The sequence below is a fragment of the Dipteris shenzhenensis genome, chromosome 12 (assembly GCF_047967505.1).
Source record: "Dipteris shenzhenensis isolate YYH24624 ecotype China chromosome 12, Dip_SZ_1.0, whole genome shotgun sequence".
Classification (NCBI taxonomy): Eukaryota; Viridiplantae; Streptophyta; class Polypodiopsida; order Gleicheniales; family Dipteridaceae; genus Dipteris; species Dipteris shenzhenensis.
The window spans coordinates 8,898,875-8,923,270 of NC_141607.1; the positions used below are offsets into that span (position 1 = coordinate 8,898,875).

At 44.5% G+C, this 24,396-nt stretch overlaps 1 protein-coding gene across 4 annotated transcripts in view; it reads right to left on the reverse strand.

The window, feature by feature from the left end:
* Nucleotides 1-24,396, reverse strand: part of LOC147895773 (putative protein phosphatase 2C 45) — a 91,891-nt gene that overhangs the window by 32,150 nt on the left and 35,345 nt on the right. For all 4 annotated transcript variants that reach the window (XM_087382915.1, XM_087382914.1, XM_087382913.1 and 1 more), the window contains exons 6-9: nt 18,226-18,287; nt 17,894-17,993; nt 17,643-17,737; nt 8,278-8,340 (exon numbers count right to left, since the gene is read on the reverse strand). In XM_087382915.1, the coding sequence (XP_087239041.1) occupies nt 8,278-8,340; nt 17,643-17,737; nt 17,894-17,993; nt 18,226-18,287 (320 nt within the window). The remainder of the gene's footprint in view (nt 1-8,277; nt 8,341-17,642; nt 17,738-17,893; nt 17,994-18,225; nt 18,288-24,396) is intronic.

Here is a 24,396-nt window from a genome sequence, read left to right on the forward strand (position 1 = left end):
AAGGTCCCCTAGTTTGATAATGTCTCAATCCACTAGTGTGTCTCTAGCTCTAGTCCTCGGAGCTGTTGTCTCCCTAACCCCTGTTGGTCAGCACCATCTGGCTGGAAACACATAGTGATCATGCTCTACGTAGAACCTTGCTGTGCACCTTGATCCTGTCCGCGTGTCTTGAGCAAATGCTCCCTATGTCGTATGAGCTCATGGATGAAAGTCGTGAGCCATCTTTAATCTGGGTAGGACAAGAAACTAGATAGCAGTCCGAAACCATCTCTGAAGAGACAAAGCTAGCGACCTCAGATTGCATAGTATCCATGGCATCTGAAAGCAAAATGCTCTTCCAATTCGATCTCCTGTTGATCACATAGGTGCAGATGTGACCCTCTCTGGATATGTTCGTCAGCCCCTCCACTCTCAATACGGAGTCAGTGCAATGAAACAAGAACTGCCTGACCAATATCCTCAAGGAGTAGGGGAGGTGGATCCTTGTGGTGGATAAATGAAGCCCTTTGCTGAAATCTACAAGCAGTGGTCAATGTAGTAGCTGAACTTCACAGGAACCTTGCGAGGTGCCAACTAGTCCTAAATACGTGTAGCTCTAACAGATCCTCGTGGATCACTTGGTTCACCTAGTGATATGTAAGCGGGACGAAGGGCCCTCTGTACTGAAAGGGGGGTAATCTGTCTAAGTGGAGCCCCAGCCTATCAAACCATCTGCATGTACATGCATACCAACTCCTCTGATCATGCTCGGCTACCAAAGCCATGGATCCCGCATCACCGGATAGTGCAAGAGCCATACTACCTGACACCATAGAGGTACATGATAACCTGCAATGCTGCATCAAGCTGTAGTAGGAATGCTCTGAACTTAGGCAGACTTTGATGTGGAACTGAGAGCTTGTTGCAGATCATCCGTGAAAGCGAGGGAACCCTGTCTCTGATAGGTATGGCCCTCAACAAGGGCTGCCATACATATCCACTAGGTGGATCAAGGAGTCAAAGAGAAGAGACTTGGTCCGGGGATCCTGAAAATGAGAGTGAAAGCAACTGTTGCTTGAGTCTAGCAAGTGTGGTGTATCTCCTAATCAGTCAGACCTATAACATTAACAGCATCATTAACATCGGGCCACCGAAAAGAACCCCTATGTATAGGATGCGACCACCTCCACTGGTAACCCATCTAGTGTGAAGCGCTCAAAGGTGCATGCTGCCCGAGATGTATTGAAGATCATGACCTTGGTTTTACCAAGGTTGACATTCAAGTCATGTGTCTCACAGAAAGTATGGAGTGCATCTAAGTGTCACTAGAGCCCCCCCACTAAGGATGAGAGTAGGACCACGTCATCTACAGTAGGAGAATCTGGAGCAAGGATCCTCCTGAAGAGCAACCTAGTCCCCCTTAGAGATATATATTTATTTATTTATTTACGTCTGCAAGAGGCCGCCCAAGCCTATGAGACAAAGTACACACCAAAAAATTGACTTATTACATCTAGATAACCAGAGAGTCAATGGAGCTCATAAAGCGGCTCATCCCCTAATTCTGCCACATCATTAAATTCTAGTACTATCATGCACTATCATGCAGTGGCCTCGTTAACATCAGTTTAAGACTGAGAGTGTTTGGATATAGATTTGAAGTCATGAATGACTGCCCGCCCATCCCGATAAACAGCCCATTTGCCTTCTTTGTGTGCTTCCTTCACTAGAGTGAGTTCAATCTGTCTTTGTTTAAGCCAAATCAGAGTGAGCCCTTTAGATACCCAAACTCTTGTAACCTTCAGCTTGTGTGTCTGTTTCGGAATATTAACTCTTGCTGGCCTGTCATTATAGTAAACTTGTGCTTGTGTTCCCTTTTGAATAATACCGCTTATAGCGTTTTCATCCCATTCAATCTGTAGTATATCTTTCATAAGGCGTCTGAACTTTCCTCTGTGAATCCCTCATCTCCAAGGCATCCATCCAGCCCCTCAATGCGCAATATCACCTTGTTGCGTACTCTATTGTCCTGCTCTTGATATTCACTGTAAAGGTCCACCTCATGGATACCAGCTGAGGTGCAAGTGGAGATGAAGTACATTGTGCAACACTTCTAGAATAATTTCTTCCTTTGCTTTCCCTTCCATATTTTTCTTTTCCCTTTCTAGAGCTCCAATTCTAAGCTTGAGCTCAGGAATTTCCTGCTGCAAAAAATAAATATGCTCTTGTGGATCTATCAGGCTCACCAATTTCTTGTGATGTAGAAATGTCTTTGCATACAAAGAGGGCGTCTTTGACAAAATGTACCGAGGGGGCTGGGTGGGCAGGTGGGGGGGGTTTAGGGGCGGGGGCTGGGGCTGGGCTGTATTTGTAGGCTGCAATACCAGAGTCTGAGGGCTTGCTTGGGGTCATGGCAAAGTCTTAAACTTAGGAAACTCCCTCTGCTCAGACTAACCCCCCAAGCTAGGCCGGGGCTTCAGCCCAGCCTGGAGTGATTCGAACGCACACTTGGCTTGCTGCTGCGACCTGGACTTGCTACACCCTAAACACCTGGAGCCTACTGTGCTGGAGCTACTGCCGCGATTTGGGAGCGCACTGCGTGCGGCACTATTATGTGATGCGCTGCTCCTACATGTTGCGGCTACTACAGAAGCTAGTGCTGAAAGGCAAATGAGGGGGGGGGGGGGGGGGGGGAGAGAGAGAGAGAGAGAGAGAGAGAGAGAGTTTATTAAAGTCTTTGGAAGACCGATGGGTCTATGAGACTGTGAAAATCCTGGTACAAACGAGCTGTGAGGGTGGAGCTACTAAAACAAGCATCCACACCAATGCAAAATGCAAAAAATGCAAAATGGTAGTACTAAGTACTAAGTACAACATAGTCATGTCAAAGGTCGACTACATATCAATCTCATCATCATCATCATCATCAACATCGTCAACATCATCAGGGCATCAAGGTCGAGGAGGCAATGGAGGCATGAACGCGGCAATAGAGTGTTGTCGACCGCCCAGGGTGTGACCCTATGACGTCTCCTGGTCATAACTTTGCGCCTAACAAGGTCCCTTGTCGGCCGCGGGCTCCGACTCTGAATAGGGAGGGGATATCCCCAAGTATAATCTGCGCGTCAACCCTCTGTCTTAGCTGTCAAGTCGCTGGCTCTGGGTAACGATCATGTCGAGGTCTCATCCTTTGGGGTCCATGTGATCTGGCAGGAAGAACTCCATGATGGAGCTCTGAGAGGGATCTGCCAAGGAAGAAGTCTGCTCCTGTCTCCGTGATCGAAATATCCTCTCGCGGTGCCTGACTGCCTCATGAATGAAAGCCGCCAGGCATCTCTAGTCTGGATAAGAGAGGAAGCGAGACAAAACCCCAGATCTATCTCTGAAGAGGCAATAGAAATGCCCTCGGATCTCATAGTAAATAGGACATCTAAAGATAAAATGCTCCTCCGTCTCAACCTCTTGTACGTCACATGATGTGCATATGTGCCTCTCCTTGGGTAGGCCCTCTGCTCGCCGCTCTCAATACGAAGTCTATGTGAAGAGACCTGCAATTGCCCAATAGAGATCCTCAGTGAGTGGGGTAAGTGGATCTGCATGTATCCTGATGGGTCAATGAACCCCTCCTTTGTGATATGCAAGCAATGATCCCTGTAGAAGCTGAGCTTCAGTGGAAGCTCACTCAGTCCTAGCCAGGTCCGGAATGTGTGTAGCTGTAAGAGATCCTCGAGGATGACTTGGTTGACCTCATGTGACACGAGGGGAGAGAACGGAACGTCCATAGTGTACTGGAAGGGAGGGAGTCTATCCATGTGGAGCCCTAGTCGCTCAAACCATCTCTCTGTGCGTGCATACCAGCATCTCTGGTCCCCTCCTACTGATAGAGCCATAGCGGAGGATAATGCTAACCATGGTAGCCTGTTGCGCCCAGAAGTGCAATCCCCATACTCCCTGACTTGATACAAATACGTGATGATCTGAAATGCAGCATCTAGCTATAATGGGGATGACCCAAACTCAACCTGAATGATCTGGTGAGGGACGGATGGCTTACCTCGGATCATCCGTGATAGCATGAGACCCTATAGCAGCTCTACACGGGCCCACTCTATATCCGACAAGTCTGGCCCTCAGCAAGGGCTGCCATACATGCCCGTTAGGAAAACAAGGAGTCAAAAAGCAGCCCCTTAGTTCGCGGATCCTGAAAGTGAGAGCAGAAGCACTACCTCTCTAGTCTGGTTAATGAAGCGTATCCTTTGCCCAAACGGGCATGCATCGCGGGTCTCATAATGACGATGGGTCCGAAGAAGGCAACCCCAAGATACGTGTTTCAAGAAGCTATCTCAACTGGAGACCCATCAAACGTGAACTGCTCCTAGCGCATGAAGGCTCAAGATGTGTTGAATATCATAACCTTGGTTTTACCCAAGTTGACCTTCAAATCATGAGACTCACAAAAAGACTGTACTGCGTCAAGGGGAAGAGAGAGAGAGAGAGAGAGAGAGAGAGAAAGAAAGATATATTAACGTCCGCAGGAGGTTTCGCGGGCCTATGGGACGAAGTACAAAATCAAGTAACTCATACGGACCACTGGGCAAAGGGCTCACTAAGGCCCTTGCTAAGTACTAAAATGCTATACTAGTACAAAATAGCCAAAAAGTAGCAAAATAGCATGAGGGTGGCATGAAAATATCAAGTGCTCAAAGCTAGAGTCCCAAGTGCATGAACCGACTCCGCATATCCAAGCCCCATGGTGGCTCTCTGATGAGATGCAAAGAGCTCACGTATCTGCATCTATCCGGCTGTCTCCCATGGTGGTGGAGGACGTGGTCTCCTTGATCTCTGGATCCGATGGGCTATGTCAAGGGTGATGCCACGCCTCGGTCGATCTCCCCTAAGGAGAGCTGAAATAGGTCGAGCCTCGATCGTGTGTGCTCTGGTCGCCTATCACGCCGTGTACGGTCTCTGTGTCCCTCGCCTAGCAGTGCTGTGTCAGCTCTCTCCACCGACCCATCTATCTCTCATGTCGGCTAGCTCCTCCTCCTCTACCCCAGAGTGCCCTGGAGCTGAGTCAAATGCATCAAAATCCGTGACCTGTCTCTGCGCTTGGTCTACCTCAGTACCCTATGGTGCGGTGGTCCCATCCTGCTACTCTCTGATATGTTGTAGTAGTGTCTCCATGTGTCGTCGCATCTCCATCAGGTAGAGCCCAATACAAACCTGGTCTTGGAAGTGGATCAGTTGTGAGAGTGGGCGAAAGCCGTGCCCCTGGTGAAAAAGGCAGTGGTAGCGCCCTCGGATCTCATAGTAGGCTGGGCAAACACATAGAAAGTGCTCCTCTGTCTCGACCGCCCCCATTGTGCGCAACCTACAAGTCCGCTGCTCTCTGGGTATGCGTGCAAGTCTCCCTGCCTCGATCCTCAACTGATGGGACGAGACCCGCATCTGTGCGATGGCAATCCTCAATGCGTGTGAGACTCCTCTATCCTCGAAATAGTGAGGTCTGATGATGAGCACATCCTCCGATACTCTCAGAAAATGGTCATAGTAGAGTTGGGTCTTGGTGAGAAACTCCCGGTCCCTCCTCCAAGTGCGAGATGTGTGGAGCTGGAGGAGATCTAGCCATATGATGCGGTTAATCTCATCCCATGGGATCAACTCGGTCGGTGCATCCATGCTATACTGAAACGAGGGAAGCCGATCCATCTGAATGCCATGACTAGCAAACCATGCGGTGATGTGTGCAAACCATGCTGTACCTACCCCACTCTCTGCTAGTCGTATGGAGGACTCTAGTGCCAACCTCGGAAGTCTCTCGCGAGATAGGTCCCAAACTCTGTGGAGGAAAGTCACTGTCTGAAAAATGGCATCAACCTGGAGAGGGGTCATAGCAAACTCTGCATGTACCATCTGATGTGGGACCGAGGGCTTACTCCAAATCATCCTAGAGCCCATAATCACCTGTAGCCACTCAAATCTCCTTCATTCTGCTACTGAAAGATCACACCCCCAAAAAGGTGCCGCATACATGGCAGTCGGCCTCACTGGAGTGTCGAAAAGCCAACACTTCGTCGATGGATCCTGGAAGTGTGCTTGAAAGCATTGTCGCTCTAGTCGGGCCAAAGCACCGTGCCCTCGTGTGAGTCGTGCTCTGGCTGCGTGGGTCATCGTGAAAACTGGCCCTGTGAAAACTGCACCCAAGTATGTGTAGGACTGCACAATCTCCACTAGCTGACTCTGATATGTAAAGCTATGTCGGTGAAGCACTGTGTAAGAGGTGTTAAAGATCATGACCTTGGTCTTCCCAAGGTTAACCATCAGATCTCTCTCTGCAGAACACCTCTAGGGCATCTAGATGCCTCTGTAGTCCCTTTGCCGAAGATGACAGGAGAATTATGTCATCTTCAAATAGTAGAATCTGTATCATCAAGTCTGCTAGTGGTGCTCCCTCGCCTCCTAGACGGTCTATGAAAGATGTAATCTCATCAATGTAGAGCCCGAAGAGAGTCAGTGAGAGAGGGCATCCATGCTTTACTTCGATCGTGCTCTCGACCCAATCTAATAGGCCTCCTGGGACACGAACTCTCCCTCTAACGGACTTGTATAGGCTCACCACTCCCCAGATCAGAACCTCTGGAATATGCATATCATGTAGTCTCCAGATCATGCGGGATCGCGGGGAAGTGTTGAAGGCCTTCCGAAAGTCTACAAAACAAGCATAGACTTTCTGGCATCTCGACCTCGCCTCCTCAATGATAGTCCTCAGGGTGAAGATGTGGTCTAGAATGAGTGTTGTCTCTGGAAACCTGCCTGCCCTAGAGCACACCGCCCATGTGCCTCTGTATGGCTGTTGATCTCCCTCTCCAGTATCGATCCATAAATCTTGGCCAACGTGTGGCCAATCAGGAGAGTGCGATAGTTCCCAGTATCCATGGGGTCACCTGCCTTGTGTATCGGTACTATGGTGGTGGTACTCCATGAGGGTGGTGGGAAGCCGTGACATATGGCGTGGTTGAACATATGTGCTAGTACCGGAGCCAAAACCTCCTGTCCATGATCAAAATGCTCAGTCCGTAACCCCTTATGGTCCTGTGCTCTCCGGTTATGAAGCCGCCTGAGTGTAGCCCACACATTCTATGCAGTGAACAAGTGGCAAGTGGTGGGCCTGGGCACAGTGGACATATCAAGTGGTGCCTGCATCGGGACATCAGAAAGAGAGCATGCATAAGTGTGCCAAACACGTGGGTCTGTGATGGGTGTAGGTGGCTTCCCCTCCGATAGAAGCCCCCAGCCAATGGTGGGATCCCCCCCTCGAAATGAACTGATCACCTCGTCCCTTCTGAGGCTGAGGAAGGCCCGCCGCTTACGACATGTCAGTCGCCGTGAGATCCGTTGTGCCTCGGGTGATGTCAAGTGGCCAAGGGCTCACTCACGTGTGAGGTGATCTCTCATCTCTCTGCACTCATCATCATACCAAGGATTCTGTGGCATCTTCCCTAGTGAGGCACATGCAGATCGAGTCGTGGGGAAAGACCTGGTGGCTACGTCCCTGACTACTGTGGCAAGGGTGTTTGAGGCATGGGCAAGGTCTACAACATCTCCATGTAGTAGGGCTGGAGGTCCCTTCGCCAGGTTGCTCACATAGACAGGGTCCAGGGCATAATCAAAGTGAACCTGTACACGAGTGGGCGTGGGGGGGACCCTCCTTGTGACTGGCATAGTGGTAGAGATACAAAAGGCTAAGTAAGAGAGAGAGAGAGAGAGAGAGAGAGAGTAGGTACGTAGGAGGAGGCAGGGACAGTAGGTTAGGATTAGATGTGTCTACATGAGTGGTGGATGTGGACTTATATAGTCCAACTCCCACTATAGTGCTCTAATTTAGACCCTTTTTCCCCCTTCATTACAGTCAACAACAGCACAAAGAAGGCACCATTGAGAAAATGCTGTATATTTAAAGAATTCAATTGAAGATACTGTCCTGAGGATATTAATTTGCAGTCAAAATTAGTTAACAGTGCAGAGAAAGAGAGAATGGGAGCATAATTAGAAAATACAATCAAAGATACAGTGTGAGGATAGATCAAACTGCTAGGGTTATATATCGGCCACTCTCTTTGAATTTGCTAAGAGGTCAAACATTTTCAGGGACTAAAAATGACTGCTGGATGGGACCAAAAATAGGGGTCTCCTTTGTTCTCAGCTAATTGTATACATCAAGATTCTTACCTGCAATAAGTTATAAAACCACCGAAATTCTGAAATTAAAAAAAAAACATTCTTTGCAGAAAAAGATAATACCAATGGTTTTTTGGGGGTTGGATTCTTTGCTTCAATTCGCTTTCTCTCTGCTTCTAAATCTGGCTGCAGCATAACAACATACATGAGTACAGTGTTCTTCAAGAGAGGGTCCCCAAACTATCACCACCAGAATCCTTTTCATAAATATATGTCTGCAACGACAACTCCATGGTTTGCAGAGGCAACCAAGGAAAAAATTCCCTTTAAACCCTAAACCAAGAGGGCTACTTGCAGCATGCTTATCACACTGTTGATTGTCTTTTATGGAAAGCATATGATTCTTGATCTTCCGTTCATTTGAACAAACTGTTGTAGCAACTCCAAGTGACTTGACAAATTGGACAATGTCTCCTTGATTGTGGCTTAAACGAGTCCAGTGAGTTGTTCTTATATTTTGTTCACGTAAGTGTAGTCTTTCTTCTTCTTTTTTGCATTGGAAAGTCAGAACGAAACTGTAAACTGTTCAACCTAGAATGTTTCCATTACAGGGACCACCCAATTTTCAGAAGGCTTCACAACTATCTAAATGCCACAGTCTACTTGTCATGCTATTCTACCATCAGGAATTTTCACAGATCCCTGCAGAGTAATATATTTTCACATCCAAATCTGCCACCTTTCTTTTGTCATGACATAAGTACCCAGTAGTACCCAAAATACTATGCTAATCTATGGGATTAGTCAAGAGAAGAACATTGGTTCAGACTGCTCTGAAATCGGAGTCACATTGAGTGAGATAGGAAGGAAAATGTATAATGTTGGGTTATAGGTCATTACCTAGTTGTAAAAAGGGGATTAGAAAAATTGAAGTGTAGGAGAGGGGTCCTTTCTTTTGTCATGACATAAGTACCCAGTAGTACCCAAAATACTATGCTAATCTATGGGATTAGTCAAGAGAAGAACATTGGTTCAGACTGCTCTGAAATCGGAGTCACATTGAGTGAGATAGGAAGGAAAATGTATTATGTTGGGTTATAGGTCATTACCTAGTTGTAAAAAGGGGATTAGAAAAATTAAAGTGTAGCAGAGGGGTCAAGGAACCTTAGAAATTTTATTACCTACTGTCTAAGGGTTAACCTAGGTCTTAGGGAGAATTGGAAGGGCAATGTACTGAGGTGTGACCACTCGTGCGGTCACATCCCATCTTCAGCCCTTTCTATTAGAGAGAGGCTCCTCTCTCAAAAGACGAGTACTACCCAACCAAGAGAGCACCTAGGATACGTCCTTTGCATGTAGCATTTCAGCCTAGGATAGGAAATAAATAGAATAGGGAAAGAAACACCCGATGTAGAGGTCACAGGGGCACTTATTGCAGTGTTAAGGCTGTAGGAGAGCCTGGTAAACAGCCATAGAGCCTTTGTTTCTCATGTAAGCAAGCGAATATGAAGAATACGATGAGAACCAGAGAATCTGGTTCATTATATCTTTGTTGTATATCCTTGTGTCACATGACTGCAACTCCAACTCATCATTAGATAAGTTTTCACATCCAAAGTTTAAGTTTTACAGGGAACAAGATCAACCTAAGATGCATAAAATGCCCACTATGAGAACCAATGAAATCAATAGAGCCGGATTGCATTAAGTCTCTAAAAATCACAAATGGCCATTCTAAGCACTCATTTCTTTGTGTAGATAGCTACTCAAGTAGGGCATCGCAAAGTGTTGGAGAAATCATAGCCAAAGAGTGTGTTTTGGTGTGTTTACCATCAGAGCAGGTTGGCCCTTCCCTAATCTGTCCTACCATGTCATATCCCTCATCAGCCCAAACCCTGATTCTGCTCAAACCTCTCCTATGCAGCCACCTCTTAGTCACCTCTTCTTTTCTGCAGTTTACATCTGTTTTCAGCCTCTACTGCCTGCCGCCTCAGTTCGGGTCTTGGAGCTGTAGCTAAGCCCTGTGGCTTCTCGGTTTACTGGTCGGCACACTTCTCATCAAAGGATTAGTGCTAAAGAGACTTCCCCGGAGAAGGGCGTAAGCACTAAAAAACAATCGACCTTCTGACTATTCCATCACTCTCGTCAAGGAGTCACAAGTTAAGAAAGTATGGGAGGGTGATTGTGCATCAGAAGCCTAAATTATGTGATGGACCTCAAGAATGATAACACGCCTTCTTTCGCTTGAGGTCCGTCTGAGAAGGAGTGCCATCAAGACCTGTGCCTGCCGCCTCAGTTCGGATTGTCTCGGAGCCATAGCTAAGCCCTGCGGCTTCTCAGTTTGCTGGTTGGCACACTTCTCATCAAAGGATTAGTGCTAAAGAGACTTTCCCCAGAGAAGGGCGTAAGCACTAAAAAGCAATCGACTTGTGATGGACCTCAAGAATGATAACACGCATGGAATAGTCTGAAAATGGACATTCAAAGCAACGGAAGCATAATCAAACCAAACATCCTGTACCTGCCGTGACCATGGTACTTCATCACCTGGAGCTAGATACAAATTAAGTAGATGCTTTCCTTCCGTCTCAACCAGGAGCCTAAATAAGTAAAATTTTGGGGGGGAAATTGTGCACTATGTCTTGGATCTGTCAGAATCTCCCAATGACATGAAGAAGTATGCCTTGGACATCAAAGTAAAAAGTTAAGGAGTCACAAGTTAAGGAAGTATGGGAGGGTTATTGTGCATCAGAAGCCTAAATTACGTTCTTGAAAGTTAGTGTTATTGTTATCAATTTAATGTAGAGTTTTCTGCTTATGTTGTGCTAAGAGTTGTCGATAAAACTTTGGTTTTCATGTAACTACGCAAACGGCTTTGACTAACACACTCATGATTCGAGACAAAAACCACATTTGATACCTCTTCTACCCAAACAAGCAATCTATTTTTGGGAACAAACTATTCAATGACTTGCTTGTAGCAAGAAACTCACAAGCTTCTTCGCCCAGCATGTTACTTTCTGGCAACAAACTATCCATTGACCTGCTTGTTGCAAGAAACTCGCTATCTTCTTATGATAGCATATTATAGACAATTTATAAGTGTATTTGTAGGTAAGCATGATAAAATCAAACCTTAAATATAGTAACTCGTTTCCTTTTAAAGCATAGCTAGCTTGGTTTCCTTTTAAAGCATAACTAGCTTGCCCATCAAGAGTTGCACGAACTGGTTTCATAATATCCATTGTATCTACCAGTGACCTCACACATAAGTATTTAGTCCTAGACTAAAGTTTGGATTATATAGAGTATCGAGTTAGACATTAGGCTTGTTACGCTCCATTAAAGAATGTATAAATTGTGACTCATGCAAGCTAACCTATATGCAATACACCTAAAACCCTCATAATTGAACACACCCAATCAACCAATAGGTCAACACCTCCATGAACTAGTTCATGATGACCTAGTCATTCATGTATATTATTATAACCATTGTATGAAACCCCCTTGGGATTGCGTTTAAGGAGAAATTCTTGATTTCTAATTTGAAGCAAAGTTTCAACCAAGGTAGAAAGCATGATCACACTCTATACGTAAATGATGCTCAAATTTTTGTCGTGACACAAAATTATAAGTAATAGACCCTATCAACCTCTATTACATGTAGCCCAATGATGCAAGCACACACTTGCATGCCCAAAAAAAAAAAAGCTATCATTTTTCTTTCCATCTATAGTATTTTAAAACCCTTGAACACTCATTTAAATTGTAGTAAAACCATCGTTGCCAAATCCTAGATAAGATAATGCTAGCTCCCATGAAAGTTTTCATTATTCGTAAATTAAAATACAACTTATAAAACAATAGTACATCACATGTTTAGAGTCAAACTTGACAAGGCCAATACTATTTCTAGCAAAGTTGGTAGATCATATGGGAGGCAAACACCAACGCTCAAATTTAAGCTTGATCTATCCTCTAGCACTTAGCCTTGCATTCATGTCTTCTAACAATGTACTCCTTTTTGTCTTCTTCCACCAAGGTCAAAAACCAAAGAAAAAGGAAAAAGAAAACATTTTTAGAGCTAAGGGAGGCAGCCTTGGGAGAATCAAATACCTCCTCTCTTTTTTCGGTGACAAAATCTGCCAAATGCACTAAAAGGTTTGGAGGGAGGACTGCATCAACCAATCTTTGGCCTAAGTTTTGAAAGGATGTGAACCCAAAGAGAGTGTTTGCACTCTCTACGTCCACATCAGTCTTGTGTTGCTTTAACTATCCTCAGTGAGAACACATGTTCTCACGGATGGTGGATGAAAAGAAGTATGATTGGATGAGGATGAATCATCACTCACCAATCATGTTGTGGAAGGATGACTAAGTTTCTTTGCCTTGCAACTTGTAGGAAGTTCCTACGCTGCTTACAAAGACTCTAGAGAGGGTTAACAAGCTAAGATAAGGCGGGAGGCATGACGACTAGGATGGGAGGGGGGGGGGGGGGGGGGAGAGAGAGAGCGGGAAAGGTAAGGAGAGTAGGTTCTACAGCCTGTGAATGGGATGAGTACAAGTGAGAAGGTAAGTGTGGGTAGATGTAAGTGATAAAAGTGAGTGCTGGAGAACGTGTAGGGGCGACACAGGCGAGTAGGCTTGTGACAGCTGTCATGATGCCTCATGGCATTGTGAGGATAAGGGTGGAACGGAAGGACATGTAGATAGAGTTGAGGGAAGACAGTACGGAGGGATGTATTGACGAGAGGTTGTACAAATGGGAGAGAGTGTAGGGAATGCTCCAATGTCCAAAAGGTTGAATGGACAGGTGCACAGTAGGAGGGATGGCAAGGTAAAAGGTATGGAAGGAGTGTATGAAAGGAAGCACCCACTGTATGCTGTACGACTGTAAAGAAGGCAATACGACCCTACTCTATGATCTGCACAGGTGGATGAGGTGAGGGGGGAGGCTAATGGCAAAGTAAGGTGAGGAGAGGTGTACGGACAGGAGCAGAAGCCATTGAAGATCCAAGTCATCTAGAGCATTTAATGTTTCAATGACCAATCAGCAATAGCCTTTTTGAAAAATATGCAGTACATTTTCTTGCGTTTGGCCATATTTCAAGATCACTTTTATGTAGTTGCATGCGTTCTTTTTGTTTTGCATGAACATTTTAAGATATCTCATACTCTGGTTGTTTTGTTGGATATCATGGCATGACTAAGCTGTTGAAGCAAAAGCTCAAAGAATTTCTACCCAATTGGGCTGACGTGGTAGCTTATCATTAGCTTATCAACGGCTGCCATGTGGCCAAGCAAGCAATGATGGGCTCCATTTTTGTAACAAGCAGCCATGGTTAAGTGCTTGGATAGTAGCGATATTAAAAGTGGCAATGGCACCATCAACCATCATGATAGGAACATGCAACAAAGCTTTCTAGGGAAAGCGGAATAGACTAACGGAAGGGGAGTAAAAAGGAAGGGGAAGAGAAAGAAATGATGACAATCACAATGGTGATGGCCGTGATGACGACAATAACAATGACAACGATGATGATGATGAGTATTGTGCCTGAAGGTATATGACCTATGGGAACATCTGCAGAGTATTGCGCTAACATCTACTGCAGGTCAAGGACATAAAACATGGCATCCCTCGAGGGATTCTTTTAAAAGTCTCCCTCACTAGGAAGGGCTCCCCCATGATGAGGAGCAAGCTAAGACTGTGGAGGCACCAACGCTCAGTGCAACGAGGGGGTAGAAAGGCAGCCACACATATGGCACCTGCATGGATGCCGTACAGGGCTGAGCGCTGGCAGCCCCCTACCACCCCTTGATATCTGATTGGACAAAGATGCCGCCTGCTTCAGTTCGCAACAACACCATCACTTCAGCCACCTGTCTGGTTTCAGATCTACCATTTCATCGGCAGTCGTACTGCAGCTCACGCTCATCCGTTTGCTGAGCCTGTTCGTCAAACTACTGTACTATTCAAGCATCATCCAAGTACTTTCAAACAACTCCAGGAGTAGCTCTCTCATACAGATCTGGTTCAGATCTGCTAAGAAGCCAACCACACATGTTCATATCTATTCAAATCCTATACTATAACTTCCTTCAGCAGTTGCTTCTAGCTACTTACCACATGTAGGCTGCCATATTGTTTCGGTTGGTAGACAATTCGTATGGAGCTCACATGTATAGCATGGCTATACAAGAGCTGTAGTTTGATGTTATAGATTCTGTACTGATCTGCATTTGCATATCTACCCAGAATTTCATTAAGGCCGTCAAGGCTTGTCAAGGAATTTGCAATGTCTGCCTTGATGGCATTGGAAAAATTAGGGGATTTTGCAAATTTGTGGCGGATTTGCAAAATTCGGCCATTTTAGTCTTGTTGCAAAATTTTCAGGTTTGCAGAATTTGTAGGCAGATTCTAGTTTGATATGCCACATAATGGAAATGAATGTTGGGGTTCTGGCTTTATGGTCAGAAAACGTGCTTATGGCCAAAACCTTGTGGAGTTATGTTAAAGGGGACAATACTCCTCTCGGTGACAGAGTTCAAAATCCACCCAAGGAGGTGCTGATGAGATTGTGGGCAGCATGCAAGTTGTCTCTCCTTTGAAGAGACAACTTGATGGCATTAAGATTGAAGGGGATTCGATGTCCAAACACAAAGATCCAAGATTAGAAATTGCTCAATATTGATAAAAGATTCTAGCCAATTAATACATTTCCAGCACCTTGGACTCTTTGCCAGAGTAATACATATCTTTTCACACGTCACTTAACCTGCCTGTGAGGGGTAATCCTAATGCACTCACATTACAGGAATTAGTGGGCTTGCTGTTGCAGAAAGAGCAGGCACGGAAAATAATTGCAGCTGGCTCACATGGAGTGGATCAGGCCCTTATTGCCAAATCAGCCATTCCAATGCAAATTAGGACAATGCTTCAGCCAATTAGTGGGTGAAGAATGGGCTTTTCTTGTGTGCAATGATACCAGATAGGAAGTTGCATCACTCGATATGGCTCAAACTTCAAACCTTGTTTGGTATTTTGGTGCATCCAGGCACATTGCTCCAAGGTGTCAATCCTTGTGCACTACATGATCCCATATCCTGTTGTACCCTTCACGTACTGTAAAACACACGAGCAAACTTGCCTATGATTCTCCCCGGGCTTTGATGAGAACTGGCAAAGAAATTCCACTAAAAATGCAATGTTGGGACGAGTGTTTGCAAGGTAGAGTAAGCTTCCAGCAAGTTGTCAATACCTAGTCGAATCCACCAGCTCAGAGGCATCTTTTTTGCTGAGTTAATTCCCGACTTCCATGGGCGTCATCCCCTCCTTGCACTCTTCCTTTTGGAGCCACTTTAGAATCTGCTGGCAATATTTAATCTAAGAAATGAAGTCTTGTGTAAAAGCCTTCCACATCTCCTCTAGGGCGGTGTATCTAATGTGCCCCAACTCTCTTGCCATAGTCTACACTTCCCTGTGTCCCCTTGTACCGTCATAACACTAATCTTATAGAGTCCCTCTTTTTCAATGCCTCGAGCAATCATTTTATTCGTTGCCTTGGATTTAACGACCACTTCGTCCTCGTCAAAGATGGCTCTCATCCTGTTCTTATCCAATTGACTGACAAAAAACAGATTTTTACATAGATCAGGTACTTCCAAGACATTTGTTAATACCTTATCCCCCTGTACTTGTTGTGAATGGAACACTCCCAATGCCTTTGATGGGACAGCTTTGATTGTTCCCCATAATAACAAATGATCCAGCACTAACACCAGCCAAGTTCTTGACTGAATAAAGTATTTTTCTGCTCACATATAGAAACTAGCAATCAAACAAAACATGCACCATATAAGCTAGACGTGTGCGCAAGGCTAGCAATTGGATTCTTGGAGGGATTGAGCAAATGATCCTTGAAGATGCGACTCGTATATTGCATTGACAAATTAGTCATGACCCATGTAGATCGTCTACTCCGAGTCTTGTGTTACTTCTAAAGCCTTCGCTATGCACCCACCATGATAATGCAAGAGCCTGCCATCATCTCTTGTCAATACCTGCCCTTGTTGGCTTTCTTCTAGCTCACTTGTAGATTAGGCGTGTCCAAAACGTTTCCAAGTTTCAGAAACGCCGCAATTTTGGAAACGTTAGGAAGTGGGGTTTCCTAACTTTTTTGGATGTTTCCTGCAACTAAGATTTCAAGTAGGGACCATTCTAAAGGACATGTATGAGATCAACAATGCAGCTAGAATCCTTGACCTCGAGACTGAACTTTACAACATGCATATGGATGAAGTGGACTCGGAACCAAAACACATCACTAAGATGAAAGTAGTAAGGGATCAGCTATTAGCAATTGGTCAGAGTTGACTCGGGTAGCCAGGCTTTTACGTGGCATGCTCCCCAAGAGCTACAAAGGTTTTGTGACAACCACGATTGCAAGGCAATGGTTGGCCATACTCTTGCAGGAAGAGGCTCAGGAGAGGAAGTTCAATGGATCTAGTGACAAGGCTTTTCTTACGAAGGGGAAAACCAAGGGTAAGCCCACCAAGGGTAAGAAGTGCTGCTACTATGAGAATCTAGGAGACTTTAGAAAAGGCTTCTGAAAGGAGAAGGTGGATTAGAAGATCTAACTAGTCGAAGGAGTAACCAAATCAAAAGCTGCCAACATCACTATAGAGGAACTCTTCCTAGTCGAGATTATTGAGATGTGCTCATTATACTTGCAGTGATTGGAGGAGATGATTGGTATGCTCATCACCATAGCGGAGCCGCAAAGCACATGTCAAAGACAAATCAATGGCATTTCCTATTAAATCAAGTGGCGTATCAAAAACGTTTCAAAACTACCACGTTTCTTGCATGGAAACATTTCGTGCAACATAGCTTGAAATGCTATATCCATAAGCTGAAACACAGTAAGTCTTGAACAAACGATTCATGCAAAAGAGATAGCTCTCTAATTCGTTGTACTATTAAATTCTAGACTGCTGATAGAGCAAAGGTCAAAGATTAGAAACTTCATTGTTATCTTAATTCATAGTTCATTCATGCCGTTCAAGCGGAGAGGTGATTGATGTGAGTACATGAAGCAATCCAACATTATAGCTTATTTTCCAAATCAGGTACAGAGTGGGCTAAGAAATGTAGTCTCTAATCTCCATTGGCTCATAGCAATTCATGATCACCTGTTAGGCTCCCATGGAAAAGAGGTCTAACAAAGTGGTTACAAATCATTGTCTACACTGCCACTTGAGCCACAAAGTCAGGGAGTAAAGGTAATATTCCAACACTGGTTTTCTCAAACTTGCATGAAGTGTCCTTCCTATCCATTTAAAGTATACTGAACCAAGATACTTCTGCATGGCGTCTGTTTTCCATCCACTTCCCATAATGATTCACTATATTCGAGTGATCAAATTGTAAATATTCAAAAAATCAAGTTCAAACTTGTCACATAAGAAAAAATCCAAAATACCTTATGATCAACTGTCAACTGAATAGCACAACCACCTCGAGAGAGGACAACACGAGCATCCCCAACATTAGCAGCAACTAAGCGTTGCTTGCCACCTGGCAACAAATATATACAGTGAGAGAATTCATACCACACACTACTGCACTAATTTCAAATGCTGGCTGAATTAAGACGTTCATCAAACAGGCCTACAAATACCACGTTGCAGAAAATAATAAGGCACTATAATTAACATTCTGAAAATCCCATACCTTCAAAAGGCAGCAACACAACTGTAGCCGCCGTAGCTCCACAGCGTGATCCCCCTACCCCTCGTTCCCGAAGAGCTCCAAAGAAACCCTTGGGTTGAGCCTAATAACAACCGTCCAGATGCAGTTTGCACAATCAAAGATTAGGCAAGTTTAGCTGATAATGCGGGCCGTTTACCCACAAATTACCAAAACCCAAAAAAGATATCCTAAACGACACTGGCATTATGTTGGCTTTTGACTATGCATTGCATAACGTGCATGACCAGATTTCTTGTTTTTTGCAACAATATAACCAACATCCACAATCAGTGACCCTAACACAAATGGCATACCAGCGTCAGATTGTCAAACTCCACGTACGCAGCAACCGTGGACTTTATTGGGTCAGTAGACTCTGCTAAAAACTGAAAAAAGTTAGGATGATATATCACAAAAACCAGATTGCCTTACGAAGTTTACCAGGTGTTTCTCTATCGATAATTCATCAAAAGATCAGTAAATGTAAAATATGCATCTTGCAAATCTGATCCGTTGAAAATCCCCAGACATCTACATACGTGCAAAAAGAATTCTGCTTATGACATAAGAAAGAAATGTTAAGAGGCAGATGGAAGAACTACGGCATGTATTGGAGAAAATGCCCTTTCCTGGGGTAGATGTCTAGAGCCTTTATACCTTCGGCCGTATTCATGCTGGCTGATTGCTTGGCCTCATTAAAGATCTATTGATTCCACTTTCATTGCAGTGCTAGCAGACTCCAAGATGCTCGAATGCACAAGCAAGGCATGAAAACAATGTTGGAATCGGAGTCCTAGTGTGTGTGGTCCTAGAGTCCTAGGAGTGTCCTACAGTTGTGTGAGTGTGAAGAGTCTTGAGGCAGCTTGTGCCACCTCATGTGGTAGGTGTGATTCCTCCCCTAGATTATAGGATCTAGATTCTCTTGTGTGTGACCTCATCTATTAGGTGTCAGTGTGGGAAGATAAGGCTTGCCCAGCCTATAAAAGAGGCTATGTACTTGCTGTGATAACACAATCTATCAACATCAGTTCGTGCCTCAGATCTTGTCTCTCACCCTCTCCCCATTTTTAACAGTTGGTATCAGAGCAGGTCTTCCCTGACTGAGCCTTGCCTCATCACGCACGATTTTCCTGCCATGTCTTTGCGATAACATTACCGCACGTCGCCATGTCTACGTTGCTGACCAGCAGGCCGTTCCAGTTCTGCCTGCTATCTTCCCTGATGCTGCGCCATTCTGCCCGTCCTCCCTCGCAGTCTGCTCACGCCTCCCTCGCAATCTGCTCACGCATCCCTCGTAATCCTACCCACGCTGATGCTACCTCTTTCCTGCTAACTCCTCTACCCGCTACCTCTCTCCTCCGCTGGGCCACTCTTCCGACACTTTCCTGCTAACTCCTCTGCCCGCTACCTCTCTCCTCCGCTGGGCCACTCTTCCGTCATCTCCACGTTGCTGTCAGATGGCCGCTTCAGTTCTGCTCTCCTCCTTCCGCCCCTGATCTGCGCAATCTCCAGCAGCCGTATTCTGCCCCGACGACCTACGTCTGAAATGAGCCACCATTGTGGAAGAATTCCAGCACGTTTTTGGCCTCCAAATGGTGATTTTTGCTGCTACTGTCACCATATGAAGCTGCCCGTTTTTGCTGATTAATCAACCCTATTTTGGAGGAGGGTGCTTCAGGGAACAAAAACGAACTGATTCCAGCTCGTTTTTCTTACTGTTCAAGCTGTCATCAGCTCCAAAATCACCGCCACATTTGGAAGGGATTCATACCAACCTTGAAGCCTAGCACTTCTGCTCCATGACGACCTGAAGAGCGGCTTGTTCCAGCCCATTTCTGAGCCCAAAACCCTAAATTGCGCTTTTCAAGAATTTTGCCTCATTTTGGGTGAATTTGTTGGGGCTTTTATGGTCTGAAGCTTCCCTAGTATTGCTAGAATACTATGCTCTAGGAAATTTTAAAAAGCCCCAATTTTCTGTAAACCCTAATTTTGCAGCAACCCTAACCCAAAAATTTAGGGCTTTTCTGTCCTGTGTCTTCCTTTGGCATAATTAAAGCTTCTACCATGTAAAATTTGGGCCTTTTTTTGCAAAATTTGAGTAAACATTGTAAGGGATTTAGACACTGGCTGTAATAACAGCTAAGACCTTCCCACCAATGGATAGCATAAAAAACTCCTCGTTCATCGAGAAATTCTCAGGGAGCAATTTCCCAACTTGGCAGACAAAAACTCAGGCTTCTTCTTATGTGAGAAGGCATATGGAATATCACCAATGGCAAGGAGCCAAAACCCCAAAGTGATGATGCTAGAATCAGTTGGTGGGAGAACCAAAATGATAAAGCAATGGCTATCATTGGCCTAGCTTTAGCTGACAACCTTATCCACCATGTGGATTTTGATAAGACTGCAAATGACATTTGGAAAAATTAGAGAATTTGTTTGGAAATAAGATCAATAATTCCAAAGTATTTCTCAAACAAAAACTCTTCAAGCTCAAGATGAAGGAAACTGAAACCCTCAATGGAACACTTGACCAATCTTGGGTCAATTCTCCGACAATTATCTGCCATCCGAGCCATTGTTGAAGATGATGATCAAGTTGCTGTACTTCTCTCAAGTATTGAAGACATTTCCAAGTACAATGAGATCCTTGCTGTCCTAAGAGTCAGCCGCAATATGAGCTTTAAGGATATGGTAGCTCATCTCATTGATGAGGACGGTAGGCTTACAGAGAAAGCAGAATCTTCCTTTGAATCTGGCAAAGCATTCTTTCTCAAGAATAAGCCCAAGAAGAAAGGAAAACCTCTTAAATGTAATTATTGTCAGAAGCTTGGCCATCCAGAGGATCGTTGCTTCAAGAAGATGGCAAAGGTACAAGCCAAAGAACATGCCAATCTGGTTGCGGAGCAGAGCGAGGACGAAGACGATGAAGCTACACCTTCTGGACCTGAAGAACAAGCCTGCATTGCTGTTGTTTCTGGTCTATCCCTCCATGAGGTGATAGATGAAGAGTGGGCTTTCTAGAGTCATGTGTGTTAGGTACTCTACCTTGGGTAGTCCCCCTAAAATGATGTAATAATTTGTCATTTTGTGTGCCTTGTCCTATAAAAGGCTCCACTTATTTCCATGTACCCAGTTAGGAGACACGGGGGTTGTTATGTCTTTCCTTTATCAGGCCTGGCCGAGTTCCAAGATGTTGGTGTACTCCCTAGACCTATGAGTTCATCATGCATCCATGCTCAGATTTGAGTCTTTGATCACGTTGACACCTAAGCCATGAGAGTGCTTGGTTCAACCTCTGAATTATGCTCAGCTATTAGCCTCTGAGATTGTCTGGGATGCACAGTCTGGATGATGTCATAGTTTCTCACCCTAGCTCCGAAGGGGGGTTTGTTGGAGTCGGAGTCCTAGTGTGTGTGGTCCTAGAGTCCTAGGAGTGCCCTACAGTTGTGTGAGTGTGAAGAGTCTTGAGGCAACTTGTGCCACCTCATGTGGTAGGTGTGATTCCTCCCCTAGATTATAGGATCTAGATTCTCTTGTGTGTGACCTCATCTATGAGGTGTTAGTGTGGGAAGATAAGGCTTGCCCAGCCTATAAAAGAGGCTATGTACTTGCTGTGATAACACAATCTATCAACATCAGTTCATGCCTCAGAGTTTGTCTCTCACCCTCTCCCCATTTTTAACAAACAAGCCATTCACATTAAAGCACCCAAATTCTGTCTAGGAATTTCTATCTAGGCAGGCTGTACAGCATCAAAATGCCTGATGGGCAGCATGTGCTGCATGAAGCCTAGTACAAAATATTGCTGGAAAACGTTTTTGCGCCATTTGCCAAGGCAAACTAAGCTGACTATGACACATTTGCAAGGCCTACTACTTATTATGATTCTCTGCAATATACATTCGCAATACGTACTAAGATCAAGGTTTGGAATGAACATGCGTGCATGCGTACTACTTACTATGATTTCAAACAATATAAAAGGCATGAGATGAAGGTTTGGAGTAAACATACTTATCTCCGGTTTCTGCTATGGCTTCTTTGGAGAAGCCTTCTACTGCTCCGAAGCACTACTGGAGGAAGGTAGACAAATCACAGGCAAATAATCTTCCTCTTGTTGAAGAAGCTCAGGATTGCACCCTTGTTGAGCACCATCAGTCTCCTTCTACTCAGGATATGGATGTACCCCTTGCAGAGGGGATTTTACAGGATGATATGCATGCTCTCTCTCAGGATGCTGCCCCTGCTCTTACTCAGGTTGATCCTCAAAATGAAGCTCAAATGCTAAGTCCTGCTTTATCAGATGCAGCTTTTTCGTCAGAAGATACAGATGTTGATTTAGCCTCTCTGCCTTTAATGCATGTGCCAGAGTTTTATTCTGTCCGGGATGCAGAAGTACCTTTTTTGTTGGAATCTTTTCATCCCATGTTACAACGGTTTTTGACCCTGTGATTCAAAAATTTCGGGTACCAGCCTATATCAAAAAGAATCACAAGGGCAAAAAACAGCTTGTTTTTATTGATGGTGTGGTTTCATCACTGCATCAGTTTTTATAGAGCAACAATTTGAAGCTGGAGGATGCTGTGTTTGATCCTCCTCCAGCTTGATATGTAACTTTTTACTTGGCTGCCTCGAGACCTTTTGCTATGAGGTTTTACTTGTAAATTTTTTCCTTGTACTTATTGGTGGGTTTTTACCTCTTTTGAGGTTTCCCATACAGAAATATAAGATTTCACTATAATAATAATAAAAAGTGTGTGTGTACCCACCTTTGCTCCAGTAGGATACAACACACTAGGTGAGACAGTAGGTCATCACCTAGAGTGATGAACTACTGTCTACCCGAAAAGGACTAGTAATGTTTTAGAAGTGTCAAATAAGCAGTCGAAAAAGACTAAGAGAAGTGCTTGTGTAAAACATGCGATTTTGGAGCAATGGGAGCTGTTGGTTTTGCAAGTAACCAAGGGAAAAAAGAGTTTACATGATAGCCATAACAGGGATAAAGTGGGCTAACCTGACAATTGTTTCGGGTGAAAGACTTCTTAGAAAGAAGGAAAAATCAAAAGAAAGAGAAAATTGATCGGCGAGCAATGAAGTGAGTCAAAAGGCAACGCCATGATGACTTAAATGTAATAAGTGCAACCATCCAAAGATGCTTGGGATAAGGGAGAAGGAGCCGAAAGAGGGTTGTTGAGAGCTTTTGATTGGAGCGAAACATCCCACGAAAAATTCTGAAAGGAAAACAGGACACAAGTTAGAGAAAGGAGTCAAGAAGCCAAAAAAGGCCTTAATGACTAATGTATACTATGTGCAACCGTCCAGAGTTGCAGGGGAAAGGACATGTCTGTAGAAGACAAAACAACAACCCCTTTTACATAGTGAAAAGACAAAAGAGTCAGAGTAAAGGACAGATTATAGAATTAAGGAAGAGTTGAGTATGTAGGTAAAGCACCTACCAAATTGCATAAAAAGTGTATAAGAGCTTTGATAAGAAATGACAATAATATTTTTGCAAAAAACATTTTTGCAAAAAAAAATTGAAGCTTGGTGAAGAGGAGAGTCCGCATACCTGCCACTATCCAACAAGAAAACATGGTAAGAACCAACTTAACTTTAATTAGGAAGACACGTGTCATAAAAAGTATATAAGAGCTTTGATAAGAAATGACAATTATGTTTTTACAAAAAATATTTTTGCAAAAAATATAGGAGCTTGGTGAAGAGCAGAGTCTGCATAGTTGCTACTATCCAACAAGAAAACATGGTAAGAACCAGCTTAACTTTAATTGGGAAGACAGGTGTCATAAGCACCCCTCCCTTGTTATCAAGGTCACAATAAAATGGTAGCTTAACAACTCGATGTGGACTTTAAAAGTGTAAAAAAAGGAGCCTAGAGAGAATTTGAAAAAAGGAAAATTGGTTAAAGATGCCGGGGGGGAGGGAGAGAGAGAGAGAGAGAGAGAGAGAGAGAGAAGTAGAAGTAGAGTCTTAAAACGTCCTCGGGGGGCCAAAAATGACCCGTGGGACCCGTCTCAATACAATGTAAAATAGAGTCTCCTCAAGGAGAGGGATCAGGAGTCTATGAGTTCCTGACGCCAGGTAAAAAGACGACTGACAAAAGACCCCAATGCTGCCAAAGAGACAGTAGAGAGAACTGATGCCAGCTGAGCAGAGTCCTCCAATATCTGCTGGTAGTCCTCCCTGATATGTGCATATCGGGGGCACTGTAGAGCCACATGTGCCTCCGTCTCAACTGTCTGCATGTCACAAAGGGTACAGACTCTAGCATGTCTGGGCTGATGCAATAGGTGTGCTAATATAAGGCTGGGCATGAGTCTCTATGGACATGTATGTAGACCAACATGTGGTATTTATGTTGTCTTGGTAATATTCTAGCTTTACCTTCTTTTCACTTGTCAGTCAGTGAGTTTGCAAAGTGCTCAGTAAAGACAGTTGAAACTCTTGCATGATGGCCTTTTCAG